The following is a 15529-nucleotide window of genomic DNA, read 5'->3' on the forward strand; positions in this document are numbered from 1 at the left end:
GAGAGTCCGCCTGCCAATGCAGGGGACGCCGGTTCGTGCCCCGGTGCGGGAGGATCCCACATACCGCGGAGCGGCTGGGCCCGAGGCCGCGGCAGTGAGAGGCACGCGTACCGCAAAAAAAAAGAAAAAGAAAAACAAAGCAGAGCCCTAGGCAGCCCCCCCGCCGCCCGCCGCTCCTCCACCCCCAGCCACCTCCTACGGACTGAGAACAAGTCCCCACCTCGCCCTCCTTGTACCTGACCCCCGGGCCGTCAAGGCGCCGAGGTGCCTCAAAAACGGAGGAGGTGGGCACCAGAAGGTAGGGCTTGGCTCCCAGACGCTGTCACGATCTCGGGGTCTCACGCCTGCTTGGTCACGGGTTAGGGAAGAGAGGAGGGGTGGTCCGAGGGACATGGATTTGCGTGGAGCAGGACGGACAGACAGCGCTGGGGAGAGCCCTAGGGAGCCCTCCGGACGCTGCAGTGAGTCTTCCTCTCCCCCTGGGCCCCTTAGGAATGTAATCGAGGATGCTGGCCCTCAGGCTGCTCAACGTGGTGGCCCCCGCCTACTTCCTGTGCATCTCCCTGGTGACCTTCGTGCTGCAGCTCTTCCTCTTCCTGCCTAGTATGCGTGAGGACCCCTCGGCCGCCCGGCTCTTCTCACCTGCGCTGCTCCACGGGGCATTCTTCCTGTTCCTCTCAACCAACGCCCTGGGTAATTACGTCCTGGTCATCCAGAACTCCCCAGACGACCTGGACGCCTGCCAGGGGACCGCAGCCAGGAGGGCCCTGTGCCCTCCGCCCAGCGCCCACTTCTGCCGAGTGTGCGCCAGAGTCACCCTGAGGCACGACCATCACTGTTTCTTCACCGGCAACTGCATCGGGAGCAGGAACATGCGCAACTTCATCCTGTTCTGCCTCTACACCTCCCTGGCCTGCCTCTACTCCATGGTGGCCGGCGTGGCCTACATCTCCGCAGTCCTTTCCATCTCCTTCGCCCACCCCCTGGCCTTCCTCACGCTCCTTCCCACCTCCATCAGCCAGTTCTTCTCCGGTGAGTGGGCCTTGGCAGGCAGGTTGGGCCCTATGCAAAGACCTTCTACCTCAACCCCAAGTTTGCCAGATTTAGCAAATACAGGATGCCCAATTAAATTGTAATTTCAGATAAACAATGCATAACTATTTAATATAAGTATTTCCTGAATATTGCAGCGGACATACTTACACTAAAGTTTTTTAGTTATCTGTTTGAAATTCAGACTAACTGGGCAGGGCTTCCCTGGTGGCGCAGTGGTTGAGGGTCCGCCTACCGATGCAGGGGACACGGGTTCGTGCCCCAGTCCGGGAAGATCCCACATGCCGCGGAGCGGCTGGGCCCGTGAGCCATGGCCGCTGAGCCTGCGCGTCCGGAGCCTGTGCTCCGCAACGGGAGAGGCCACAACAGTGAGAGGCCCGCGTACCGCAAAAAAAAAAAAAAAACAAAAGCAGACTAACTGGGCATGCTGTATGTCAGCTGGCAACCTCCCTCCCCACATCCATCCTCATTCATCTTCTCCTCGGTGCTCGCCGCTGCCCATTTGCTCATAGAATTGTGGCAAACCAGGCAATACACCTGCCCTGTGCCAGGAGGGGCTGATTGCTGGCCGTCCCTCCGTGCAGCCTGTGAGGTACCCCCGTGCTATGTCCTTCCTCTGCCTGGACCCCAATCCTGCTCACATTCCTCCGAGGACTTTGCCCTCCAAAGGTCTTGCTGGTCAACCACAGTAAGGCTGACCAGGGTGCCGGGCCAGTCCCAGCAGGAGGCTAACCCTCGCCCTCCTACCCGCTATGTTTGACCCCCTCCAGGTGGTCCTCCAGTCTGCAGATGGCTCAGAGCAAGGAGCATCTGGTTGGAGATGCAGCCATATTTAATGGCTCCATCTTCACACCACAGCGCCATGGGACTGGCGTGGGATCTGACCCTCCAGGAGGCTCTTACACTTGCAGGAGCCAGGCATGTAGACCTTCACGCTGGGGCTCAGCTATGCCCCCTGGTGAGGACTGTGCTTTATATAGCGTACCCCAAGGAGAGTACCCCAAGGAGAACCTGGTTCCTGGTGGCAGGGACCAGGCCTTGACACCGGTCAGGACCCACCCTGCCTGGCCATGAAATTGGCCCCTACCTCATTTCCTTCACTCCACCTACCCCGGCCTTTGACTCTGACTGACTTGGCTGTTACAATTAGTAGCATGCACATAGGGACACGTAGCTGTGCGTGTGTGATGTCATCTCCATTTCTCATGAAGAAACTGAGGCTCAGATGGGGTTAAATGGCTCCCCAGGATCTTAGTACTTCCGAGCAGCAGCCTCTGGCCTGCCTCCCAGGTCTTTAGACAACGCGCAGCAGCGGAGGGAATACAGCGTGTTTCATACCCCACTGACCTTTCAGGGACAAAAAAGACAGAGTGCAGCTTCTTCCACTGAGAGCCCCAAATTGTCTTGATATGCCTGGGCTGGACATTCATAAAATTTGGCCCCACTCTGGGGGAAGCCATCGTTTTGGTCTTTGTTGGGGCCTCAGCCCAGTCCTCTGCAGGTGTAAAACTTTGTGCCATTTGGCAGTGGGAACACAGAGGCCCTGGAGGAAGGACCCAGCTATGAGGGTTGCCTTGAGGGCTGGTGGTTGAGCTGGACCCAGAACTCAGAGCTCTCCGACCTTCTGGATCCTGGCGCCAGCATAGGAGGCTGCTGGGACTGAAATAGCCAGGACGAGGGAGGGAAAGTGGGCGGGCTAGGCGGTAGAGTGTGAGCACAGGCAGGTGGAGAGATGAGGAGAGCCAGAGAGGCTGATTACACTTTCTTTTCCAAGTAGTTTCATCACATAAAAATGGATGCTTCCAAAGAGAGGATCTTGAAATGGTTTGATTTAAGCTGGGCTTGAGGCCTGTCCATATGTGCTAGGTTTGGGTGGGAGACAGGAAAGTAAAGAAGAGGAACCTCTTGCTTTGATCTGATGAGGGAGCAGAGCCAGTCAGTGCCTATCCTGGGGCCCAGATCCCTATTGTAGCAGAAAAATGAGTCCCACTATCTTTTACCTCCTCACCAGACCCACTAGGAAAAGGAGGACAAGATTTCTTTTTCTTTTTCTTTTTCTTATTTGGCTGCATTGGATCTTAGCCGCGGCACGCAGGATCTTCATTGTCGCGTGCAAGATCTTTTGTTGCGGTTCATGGGCTCTTTGCTGCGGCGCGCGAGCTTCTCTCTAGTTGTGGTGCTCGGGCTCCGGAGTGGCGGTGCGGGGACTCTCTAGTTGTCCCGCGGGCCCTAGAGTGCACGGGCTTAGTTGCCCCATGGCATGTGGGATCTTAGTTCCCCGACCAGGGATCAAACCCACATCCCCTGCACTGGAAGGCAGATTCCTAACTACTGGACCACCAGGGAAGTCCCGAGGCCGTGATTTCTAATCTCCAACTCTCCCATCTCATCCTCCTCCTTTGCTGGCCTTTCATCTTTCCCCTTGACAGCCCTTCTCTCGCCTGCCCTGACACACACCTCACCTGTTCAGCTTCTCCCTTCCTGTCCCTTCTCCCTCTCTTCTCAACCCAGATGGTTGAGGGCACTGCCCTCTCATCTGCTCCAGAGGCCAGGTGGACAGGAAGTAAAAAGGGACAAGTCATTTGCTAGATTGAGCTGTCCCCAACTGTGGTACTGCCCCTAAGGCAGATCTGCCACCAGAGCACGGGATGGCCGTGTGTGGGCCCCGTGAGCCAGAAGTGGGGTGGGGGTCTTCTGGTGGCTGTACCCACATGCCCTCCGTTGATGCCAGAGAGGAAGGAGACTGGCCAGTTAGATTTTAGAAGCTGTTCTTTCTTTTGGCTTCGTGGGAGCAGTACAGGTTGTGTCACTTCTCTGAGCCTCATTCTTCTCATCTGGGAAATGGAGATGACACCATCTGACCTGTGTCGTGGCATTTGGAAAAGTACGCCAGTGTGGTGAGTGCCAGAAAGTCCAGTAGAAGGGAAAAGGGGTTAATATTTGTTGAGCAAATATTATGTGCTAACCACTGTGCAGGTCTCATTTCATCCAATCCTCAGGACAAGTTTGTGAGGTAGGTATTATTATATTATTTTTAAAGACTCAGCAACCAAAGGCTTAACAAGGTTAAGTTGCTTTGAAAGCACACAGCTAGTATGAGTCCAACCCAAGCTTTGGACTCAGAGCTGCTAGCCTCCAGAGCCCACATTCTTCCCACAATACTGCCTCCCTGCAGTTGCTTCTTGATGAATGAGCCACTTTGGGAGGGAGAGAGCTTCTTATCCCAGGATGTATATTAAAGATGCTGGGTGATGATCTGTCAGAGGTGCTATAGGTGCTTGGTGGAAAGCCAGGGTGGAGTGATTGGGTGGTGTGACCCTTCAGGCCCATTAGGAATATTCTGTGATTTTCTAAAAGAAGCAGAACTATTATTAAATAGTTCAGAGAAGCTGAGGCAGCCAGGCTAGGCAGCTTCAAACACTTTGAGAGAAAGCATGTCCCCAGATTAGCCTTTTGTAGCTGCTGCAAGGGGCCGGGGAAAGGCCACAAGGTCTTTTCTTCATGCCTTGATTTAGCGCCAGAAAAAAGAGACTGTGGAAAACAGCTTCCATCAGCCCAGGCTTGTCCCTGAGGCTGAGGTGCAAGGCAGGCTTGCACTCGACAGCTCTGATGTTTGCACAGCCCAGCTTGAACGCCATCTTTGCCTGTAGCATTCCTGCACCCCAGAGGGCACCATGGTTCCAGGATCCTTCATCCTGCACATGGCTGCATGAGCTAACCTGTGCTGACAAGGAAGAAGTAGGTCAGAGGCATGGCACAGCGCAAGGTGAGCCCTGTACCGTTGCTGCCCCCTGCCCCCCGTGCAAGCCAGCTGGACTGAGCTTTCCGTCCCCTGGACAGCAGGACTTTATTTGTCCCCAAGTTTGCAAAGAGAAACCTGCTATCAAAGCTCCTAGGGCTGAGGGCAAGAGGGGGATGCTCATGAGCAAACCTGAGTCATATCCACATCCTCCTGGCCACTGAGTCCACCATTGCTCAGATTGGAAAAGTGTTTTTTTTAATTTATTTATTTGGTTGCACTGGGTCTTAGTTGTGACAGGCGGGCTCCTTAGTTGAGGCTCACAGGCTGCTTAATTGTGGCATGCGAACTCTTAGTTGTGGCATGCATGTGGGATCTCGTTCCCTGACCAGGGATCGAACCTGGGCCCCCTGCATAGGGAGCGTGAAGTCTTAACCACTGCGCCACCAGGGAAGTCCCTGGAAAAGTTTTAAAAGCCCAGCCCTCAGGGGTCTGGGAATGGAAACGTGGGGAGCTGAGAAGAGTTCCGTGGGCACCACGGGAAGCTGGAGAAGGGAGGAATAGGGTTGAGATTTGCAGAGGTTGAATAGGTTATAAGGTAGGGTCTCTGGCATCTCACTGGAGGAAGTGATGGTGAGCTTGCCCTGCTGGAGAGAGGGGCTGAGGAGGGCTTTTGAGTTCTCTCCTGGGCCCACTGCCCTGGCTGCTGGGCAGGTCAAGGCTGCTAAAGTTGTAACCCAGCCAGATCTCCAAGCCCTGGAAAGGAGAAGGAGAAAGCGTGATGGTCTTAAGAGTTAAGCTTGAGCCCCTTTTGGAGGTAGTCTCCTTATCTGTGAAGGATGCCCAGCAGGGAGTGCTGCGCTGAGTGTGAACCAGAATGCTGGCCACTGCGCACACAATTTCTCTGAAACGTGCAACCCCATGGAGTCATTGTTGTTATACCCATTTTACATTATGAGCAAACTGCAGCTCAGACAAATTAAGAAACTTGTGCAAGACCACAGAGCTGGGAGATTCAAACTTAGCACGGACCGGCCACCCCAACTCGGAGGAAGAGTGGAGAATTTCTTACTCAGTGATGTTTAAATCAGTCATGGAGAGTGCTGGTTTAGAGGGGTTTAGGGAAGGTCCAGCTCAAGGCAGGGACCTAGACTGATGACCTTGGGGGCCTTTTCCAGCCTTAGCAAGCTCTGACAGGACGGCTGTGGCTGAAAGTTCCAGTGCCATACTGTCCTCTTTTTAACATTGATGACTGAATTATCCTCTGCACTGCCTTGAAACTCGTGATTTATTCTTCTTGATGACTAGGCCCTGTTCTCCATCATGCTGTCACTTTCCCGAGTCCTCCCAGCCAGTGCTCACAGCTCCGAGGAGAAGGCACTGCAGTCTAGACAGCTGCCCAGGCACCAGCTCCCTCTCCAGGGTCCTCAGCTCACTCCTCTCTCCTCCTGAAAAACAACCCTTCTCCCTGTTTCTAGCCCCAAAAGAGAAGGCAGAGAGAGAGAGAGAGAGATGGTATCACTGACCCTGAGGAAATGCTAGCATCTAGGCACTGCCCATAGAAGCGTCTCCCACGTCCCCAGTTCTCCTCTCTCGCCTCAGGAGCCATCAGCAGTAGGAAGAAGTTAGGACAACTTGTTCCTCTCCCTCGCTGCCGAGCTGAGATGTAGCTTCAATCTCATTAATCTCCCTCCCTAGTGGAAAGCGCCTGCTTGGACGGCAGTTCGGGGCGTGGCCTGGGTGTAAAGCGATTCTGTTGTTTTCCCGCCCCCCTGCAGGAGCTGTCCTTGGTCCTGAAATGTTCGTCATCCTCATGCTCTACCTCTGGTTTGCCGTCGGCCTGGCCTGCGCTGGCTTCTGCTGCCATCAGCTGCTGCTGATCCTCCGGGGGCAGACCCGCCACCAGGTGCGGAAGGGGGTGGCAGTGAGGGCCCGGCCTTGGCGCAAGAACTTACAGGAGGTCTTCGGAAAGAGGTGGCTCCTGGGCCTGCTGGTCCCCATGTTCAATGTTGGAAGTGAGAGCTCCAAGCAGCGGGACAAGTAGCAGGCACTCCCATCATTCCTCTGTGTGTGTGTGTTGACTCCTCGTGAACATAAGACCACAGCACCCTGTCTCCACCCATGGCCCACTACAGCTTTGGGCCGGTAAGGCCCTAGCATCCACCCCTGGTCTGTAACATACAGAGAACAGCGTTGGCTGGTGGATCATGACAAGGAGGGAAAATGGCCACTGAGGCGTTGCTAGGTTCCCCGTGAGCCAGCCTGGTGGCTGCTAACCGTTCAGAGCTTCTCTTTTGTTTCTTCCCCCTTGGGGTGCCTGCTTTTCCCCTCTGCCTGGTTCACCCACGCTCCACCAAGTCTCATGTCATCACTGCTATCTGCTAGAGCTTTTCCTCTCAGCCCCATGTCAGGAGTCGGGAGGGGATTCTTGCTGCTGGTATGCAGCTCCCCAGGACCTGGAGTCTGGCAAAAGGTTTAAAATTACCACGTGTGAGAGGCAGCCAAGTCAGCTCTGCCAGCTGCTAGTGAGGTTGGGAAAGGAGGGGTGTGTGTCCTCATCCCCTCCGTGGAATTGTGAACAATGGAGGGAAAAAAGAACTCAGCAGCTCGCTGCCCAGCCCTCAAGTTGCAAGGCCTTTTTCTGGGAGACAGCAGCCAATGGCCTGGGACTTCTAGCTGCTGTCCCCTGTCCACCCCGCCCCAGCCGGCTACCCAGTGCCATCCAGGGCCTGGCTGGATGCTTCCTTTCCCTGGCACTCTTCCAGCCTCTGGGTCTTTGCTAGATGCTGGGAAGGCAAGGAAGAAGAGAGAAGGAAAGGGAGATACTGATAAATGAGAGTGGTGTGTGACTGCACAACCATATAGAAGGGGGGGCATGTGATCGTGTGTGTGTGTGTGTGTGTGTGTGAGAGAGAGAGAGAGAGAGAGAGAGAGAGAGAGAGAGAGAAAGTGGTGAGGAATGTTGTTATGAAAATAGAGAAAGAATGGGAAGAGAGAGGGTCACACAGAGATTGGGCACTGGGATATTTGGGGACTGAGAATGAAAGGGGCAAATGGGTTCATTTCTGAAGGACATTCTAGCAGCTAAAGCTGTTCAGTGTTTGAATAGTTGCCTGGGAAGGTAGTGAGTGCCTCACAACTGGAGGTATTCCGGAAGGGACTAGGCAGTCATCTGGCAGGCATGCTGTGGAAAGAATTTCTGCACACGGTCAGGGAAAGGAAGATCCTTTCCCACCCCAAGATGCCAGTGTCTTCTTCATGATTGCCAGGTCCAGAGGCAAGATCTGCAGAGACACCTGTGAATTATTTGCTTTCGTGGAGGATGGGGCGGGATGGAGTAGTCTGAAAATCATGATGCAAACTTTCAGGACCCTACCTGACCACCAGCGAGATGGGACTACTAGGTATTAATGCTAGTTGAGGGGGTTGGCCTTTGAGGACAGGGAGATGGGGCAGTGTCAGGGGCAGGTCGGGGCAGTGGTGGGGAGAGCAAAGCTGGAAAATCACGTTCAACTCTGAGGAGTGAGATTGGGAGAGTTGAGGCTCAGGAACAGGGAGACCGGAATATAGGGGTGCAATTGGGAGACCAGCCCTGACTAGCTCTGGATGAGGGCACTGCTCTGCATTCTGGGACCCAGAAGACCAGACTCCTGGGGCATATGAGGGAGTGGGGACAACACAAGCGCCCCCTCCTGACCGGGTCCCAAGGCCGTTCTGCCATCCAGTCTGCTGGAGCCCACACTCTGCAGTGTCCAGCTGGTGGCCACAGTGACCCCAACCGTTGCCACACGACACTGCACAGCACCTCGAGTTCCCGAGCAGAGCTTGGGAGGACTTTATCTTGGTTCTGCCTTCATGGCCCCTAGAGAACTAATGTAGTAATGGTGCCACCTGCTCATAGTTCTCCCTCTTATATTATTCACTCGTTCATCCTACATGTATTTACTGAGCACCAACTGTGTGCCAGGTCTCCACCAGGCACTGGTGTACGGTGGTGAACAGGATGAAATCCCTACCACCAGGAGCATCCTGTTGCTGACCCCATGTCCCCACACCCTGCAAAACAGTCACTCTGCCATCTTGCTGGGCAGCAGGATAGGTCGCTTGGAGGGGAAGGATGTGGCGGAGAGGGTTGAAGGGGAGCCCAGGCTTCCTGGATGGAGGGGCCATTGGGGCGGGAGGGGCATCCTCACCCTCAGTTCTGACCATATTGAATCAGTGGGAGTGGAAGGCGAGAAGGGAAAGGGCCTGGCTCACTCCTGACCCCAAAGCTCAGGCTTGGAAGCCAGCCCTGCCCTGCTCAGTCTCCTGGAGGCTCAGCAGTGTGAGGGAGCAAAAGGGATACGTGCAGGGAGTCATCTCCTGGCTGACTGGCCAGTGGGGGTGACAGTGGGGAGGTTGCCAGGTGTAGGACTTGAGAAATATTTGTACACATGGCCCTATAATGTCGATGAAGAACATCAATAAAATATGTGGTTTTAAATTGGGCTTGTTGTGATGGTTTTGGCGCTCTGGTTGGTAGCAGGGCTGGCAAGGCTGGAGTATACCGACACGGTCATACTAGCTGCTAAAATATTTAAGGTAAGTATTAAAAACGCTTCTGTTCCAGTAGGTAAGTAACCAGTGTCCAGACTCCCTGAGTAATCCGCCCCTGCTGCCCAGACACTGTTGCTCCTTCCCTGGGATCCCGGGCTCACCTCGAATCCAGCGATGAAAAGGGCAGCGCCTGGCAGCAGCGCGGGGCCCCCAGGATCCTGCTCCAGCCCTTCAGCCAGTGTCCACTGTGAGCGGTCAGGATTGTGCCACGTGGCTGGTAAAAGTGCGGGTATCAACCCTGGTTGGTAGCAGGTCTGCGTGGACCCACAGGCACCAGGGATGGAATGTCCCACCTGGGAACTTGCCTCCGCCTCCCTCTCGCAATCCCCCTCTCTCACTCCTTCCCATGACAGTTGGGGAGTGAATGCAGAGGGGAGTCCGCCTGGTCCTCCATCTCAGCCAGAGCTGCCCACCACCGAGGATCAGGCAGGGCCCCCTCCTCTCGGCCCCTTGGCAGCTGGGAGGGTGTGGAGCCCTGCAGGGAGGGAGTGGTCCCTGAGCAGGGGAATGGGCATAGCCTCTGATGCATCCAAAGATGTGCAGGCCTGGACTGATGGAAGACACAGCTGCAAAGTGCTCATCCTACTTGGGCTGTTGAAGCCAAGGTCAGTGTTGCATATGGGTCGGCATTCCCTGAACACACACCAAGGGGCAACCAGCAAGGCAGTCCCGAGATGTGCTGGGGCCAGCGGGAAGGGATGAATGGAGCTGCAGCTAACCCTCAGCACATTCTAGAGTCTGAGCTATCCATACCCCACAGGGCAGACACACCTGCCTTGTTCACACTGTACCCTGGATGCCTGGCAGGGACCAGGCACGTAGTAGGTGCTCAATGATTGCACAGATCCGTGCTCATTCGCTCACCGCATACCTGTGTGCCAGTACTGGGCTGTGCACACAGTGGGGCTGGAAGACAAATGAGACAGCTCTGTTCTCCAGGGGTTCACATCCTGGGAGAGGTTCCTGGGAGTGCTCAAAGGACGAAGAGAGCACATCCAGAGGTAGGGAGCAAGGAGCTTCCATTTGGGCAGAGCCTGGAAGGAGGGATGAGATCTCTGCGGGTGGAGAGGGATGGAGAGGGCTGTCCAGGTGGAGGGAACAGGCCTCGAGCCTTGGAATGATCGTGGAACAGTTAGGATCGGGGACATCACAGTGAGGCAGAGGGAGTTAAGGCTAAGAGTTGGGACCTGAGCAGAGGGGCCTTGAATGCCAAGCTAAGAGATCTGGAATAAATTTGACCGGTAATAGGGAACCATTGAAGGTTTTGAGCAAGGGAATTACCTGATTAGAGCTAGAGTTCAGAAAATGGAGCCTTGGCAGGTAGACTGGAAGTGGGAGGGACCAGATAAGAGGCATTTGCTATGATCTGTGTATGATGTAACCAGGGTCTAGGGGGGAATAGTGGCTGCAGGCTGGTAAGGAAGAGAGGATATCAGAGGCACTTCACAGACATGGAGCATGACTGAAGGGGCACTGCTGAAAGGATCCAAGGTGATCCTGAAGGTTGAGATGGGGTGATCAGTGTGACCTCAAAGGACAGGCCATCAGGAGCACTGGAACTGGGAGGAGAACATGACCCTGGGCAGGGTTCAGGGCCCCTGAAGCGCTCGCCACTGTCATTGGCCCATTGGTTGGCAGTTGATGGTGTCACTCTTAATAACCACTCTGCAACCTTGAGTGGAGGAAGGGGTTCAGAGCTTTTTTACGCACAAGTCTCTGACTCCCAAAGCCGGGGGGTGGGGAACCATCTGCCTGTGGCAGCAGAGGTCATAGGTCCTCTGGTCTCCACACCCAGTGGCAAACACAGGGAGATACTGGGCTCCCCAGCGCTCGGGAACCAAAGGAGCTTTGGGGAAACGATGTACTTGAGGAGACCTAAACCACATCCCCCTCCACTATAATGAGGAGCCCAGTCCTTCGGTCCTGGCAGCCATCTTTCAGCCAGTCTCCTCCACTAAGAGCATGGTTGTCCCTGTCACTCCATGTATTTGGTCCCCCCAGTGCCCTGGCTCCTCTCTGTACCCTGTGTCCTCCAACTGGCCTCATTGTTTCCCCTCACGTCCCTCCTGCCCTGCTTCTGGGCATGCACTCAGGGATGCTTGGGAAGCAGCCCCTCCTGCTGGGGAGAAAAGGGGGTGATGGGCAGAGAGCAAGGATGCCTGACTCCTGTCTTATCCCAGGTGCCTTAGAGATGAGGTAGAACCTTGGACCTGCTTAGCGGCCAGGCGAGCCTGCTGGTGGGGCAGGCAGTGTCTGGGGTAGCTCAGCTGCTCTTGGTGTTGGCCTCTGCCTCTGCCCTATTCCTCTCACTCTGGGTCGTGCTGGCCCAGCTTCTCCATTCATGCCTCAAACATTCATTGATGCTGACTCGATGCCAGGCATGGTGCCAAAAACCAGGAAGGCAAAGATGAATGAGACCCATTGCCTGACCTGGGGGAGCTCACAGGGAAGAGGACCAATCACAGACGGTCCTGTGGTATGACAGCGCTGATGGAAGGAGGAGGACAGGGTGCTAGGGAAGCCTGGAGGAGAGCACTCACTCAGCCGTGGGTAGGCTGGAAGACTTCCCAGAGGAGGTGACATCTGGGTCACAGAGGATGAATAGGAGTTGGTTAGGCAGAAAAGCAAGGCTGTGGGTGGAAGTGGGGATGGGAAGGACTATCCAGGGGCAGGGATGCCAGTTGATTTCTGGGAATTTCAAGTCTCCATTTAGGAGTGATAGGAGCATGAGTATGCAACCACAGTCAGAGAAGATTTTAGCCCTAAAGGCACGCTCCCCCTGTCTCCTCCCTCTGATCACTTCTTACAAACCCTTGGCTCATCCTAGGTCAAGGGTGTCCTGCTTGGGTGCATCAGGCACAAACTGATGTTTAGATCAGCAGGGTCCTCCAGGTTGGAGACCAAAGGCAGGGGGTCATGTTTATTGCCCAGAGTTTCAGCCTGAAGCTGCTGGAAAACTCAATTGGGACCATCGGAGATCCCTGGACCTCACCCTGGGCCCAAAGAGGGGCCTCTGGGAGCTCCCCATCACTCTTTCCTTCCCACCCAGACTCAGCAAATGCGGTTGGAAGGAAACTGTTTCTGCCAGGATGGCCTCCAGGAGCTCGAGTAGATTTGAAAAGCTGAAAACCCTGAAATGTAGGGATGACCTGCGTGATGTACAGTCTCCTGAGTTGACTGGCAAGGTCCACATCCCCCTTGTGGCCCGCTGCCCCCTCATGGGTGACCCCACACCCCACAACCACATGCCTCTTCCATCAGCCTAGGCCTCTCCCAGCCCCACTACATCCCACAGGGCCTCTCCTCAATTAGTCCAGCCCTGGGGGAATCTTCCCCTACACCTGGCAGCTCTAACTTCCTCCCTCCTTGTGGATTTCATCTCCCAACTCTACTGTGAACCTTAGAGGGCGGGAATGGGGACGATGAAGTGCCCTGGTTTCCCCCATTCCTAGTGTAGAGTGCAGTCCACTGACACTACTGTCGCAGTAATTCTACCGTGAGTGAGAATGGCCAGCACTTACTGAACATTCTCTGCATAGCAGGCCCTTGTCGTACACACACTTTACCTGCACTATTTATTCCTCATAGCAACCCCTTGAGGTATGATTTATTACTACCCCTATTTTCCAGATAAAGAAACTGAGGCCCAAAGAGGTTATATAACTTGTCCAAAGCCTTGTGGCAGAGCTGGGATTCAAACCCAGGCTGCCTGCTCCTGACTTTATCCTTTTAACCCAGACACTAGATTGTCTTTCTACGTGGACTGTTGTAGACATCCAATAAATTCCCTGCTGAAAAGTAACAAGGAGTCGCATTTTTATTCATCAGTTCATTGACTGACTGATTCAGCCAACAAATTTATTGAGCACCTACTATGTGACAGGCCCTGGTGGGAACAGAGACAGGAATAAGGCTCAGCCTCTCTCTTCACAGAGCAGACAGTCAGCTGCTTGAGGTGACTGTGCAGGTGAAAACAGGCTGATTTCAGGAACTATGGGTGTATCTGGTTCCTCCCAGACTGATGATGATGGCGAGTTGCCCTGGATGAAGCAGCTTCTACCAGAGACTGACTGTGCGGGTCTGAGGACAGTCCAGGCTGGGGGCCATCCTCCAGGGCTCAGGGACAATGCCTAGCCCGGGGGAAAGGTCTCAGTTATTTCCAGGCAGTTACTCCCAGGCAGTATCAGGGCACCTGCAGGTGGGGACCAGACACTGCCAGAAGGCTGAGCACAGCCGGGCACCTCTCACACCCCCTCCCACAGAGACCAGAGCAGGGGAGGCACCAAAGACCCTAAGATGGAGTGGGTCCTAAGGAGGAAGAGACACAGCCGCCAAAGCTCATCTACAACCTATGCGAAAAGAGAAGCCTCCGGAGGGGCCAAAGGGATAGCTGGCGAAGCGAGATCACATGTTAACGCCCTCCCCACTGAAGGCAGCCTTAGCCAGAAGCTAGCAGGCAGGGAGCAGGGCACTGACCTGAAACTCTGAGCCGAGAGCAGCTGAGAGCCAGCGTTGGGAGGCTTCCAGAGGGGAGGCAGTCCTGTGTGTGGGCTCCTTCCCAGAGTCCCTGTCCCCAAATGCCCCCTTCTGGCCTCCTTGTGATGCCTGAAATCCCCACCACCAGTATCTCCTTAAAGACAGCACACACACCCCAGCCACAACGCCTCCTTTCAAATTCTGGGATCCGCTGGAACTGCCTTCTTTTTCTGCCTGATTGATAGAGAGCTGAGAGTTGGGCCAGATGCGGTCTGAATGGGGAACTGTAGACAGAGAGGAGGGGAGAGTGGCGTCCAAGACATGGGGAGATCTGAGGGGAAGGGGGGCCCTGCATGAGCGGTGGGAGGGGTGCCAGCCTGGGAACCTTCTCCACAGCATGGGCAGAACTAGGCCTTGGATGGGCAGGCATGGGGGTGGGGCTCACATGTCCCCTAAGCAGCATCTTGGAAAGATCACCACACGGTGAGTCCAAAGTGCCCAGTGGTTCCGGTCACTGCCATCCTCGGACATCGGACTCACTCTTTTCTTTTTTATAGTTAAATATGCAATGTTAATTTTTTACTGAAGTATAGTTGATTTACAATGTTTCAGGTGTACAGCAAAATGATTCAGTTGTACATATATACGTACATAGATATATATGTACATCTATGTATCTATAGATAGATAGATATTTTTTTCAGATTCTTTCCCATTATAGCTTATTACAAGATATTGATCCCTGTGCTATGCAGTAGGTCCTCATTGTTTATCTATTTTATATAGCGTAGTATGTATCTGTTAATCCCAAATTTATCCATCTCCTCTACTTTCCACTTTGGTCATGATTAGTTTTTCTATGTCCGTGAGTCTGTTTCTGTTTTGTAAATAAGTTCATTTGTATCATTTTTTAAGATTCCATGTATAAGTGATAATCATAGGATATTCGTCTTTCTCTGTCTGACTTACTTCGCTCAGTATGATAAACTCTAGGTCCATCTATGTTGCTGCAAATGGCATTATTTCCTTCTTTTTTATGGCTGAGTAATATTCCATAGCATATATGTGCCACATCTTCTTTATCTGTTCATCTGTCGATGGACACTTAGGTTGTTTCCATGTCTTGGCTATTGTAAATAGTGCTGCTATGAACACTGGGGTGAATGTATGTTTCTGAATTAGAGTTTTCACTGTTTCCCAATTATATGCCTAGAAGTGGAATTGCTTAAACTTTAGTTTTAGTTTTTTAAGGGACTTCCATACTGTTTTCGGCTGCACCAATTTCCATTCCCACCAACAGTGTAGGAGGCTTCCCTTTTCTTCACACCCTCTTTGGACTCACTCTTAGACTTATCAAGAAGTGGCCATTCTCGGCCCTCAGTGGGGCACACTGAATGAACCCCCCCAAAGGGGCAAGCACAGCTCTCCCTTGCCGCAGACTCCACCCCTCCCCACTGTGCAACACATAGGGCCCCTGGAGCCTTCGGAGTTCGTGACCCCTGAGAGGCTAAGCTTCAGGAGAGCTGGGTTCTAGTCCCATCTGTGCCTTAGATAAGCTGTGAGACCTTCCACAAGCCACGGGGCTCAGTGTGGCAAACCTCTGCCTAGCATGTCGTGCACTGGACGGTGGGGGGCAAGGCAGGAAGAGCGCTTAGGGGAAAAAGC

The 15529-nt window shown here is 54.0% G+C and overlaps 1 protein-coding gene across 1 annotated transcript; it reads left to right on the forward strand.

The window, feature by feature from the left end:
- Positions 1-506: 506 nt before the first annotated feature.
- On the forward strand, positions 507-6836 carry ZDHHC22 (zDHHC palmitoyltransferase 22; the record flags this gene model as incomplete). The annotated part of the gene is made up of 2 exons (XM_082648637.1): positions 507-1032; positions 6571-6836. The coding sequence occupies 2 exons, from the start codon at positions 507-509 to the stop codon at positions 6834-6836; spliced, it is 792 nt and encodes a 263-aa protein (XP_082504763.1).
- Between the last annotated feature and the right edge of the window lie 8693 nt (positions 6837-15529).

This window comes from Grampus griseus (genome assembly GCF_964374135.1).
Source record: "Grampus griseus genome assembly, chromosome: 2".
NCBI lineage: Eukaryota > Metazoa > Chordata > Mammalia > Artiodactyla > Delphinidae > Grampus > Grampus griseus.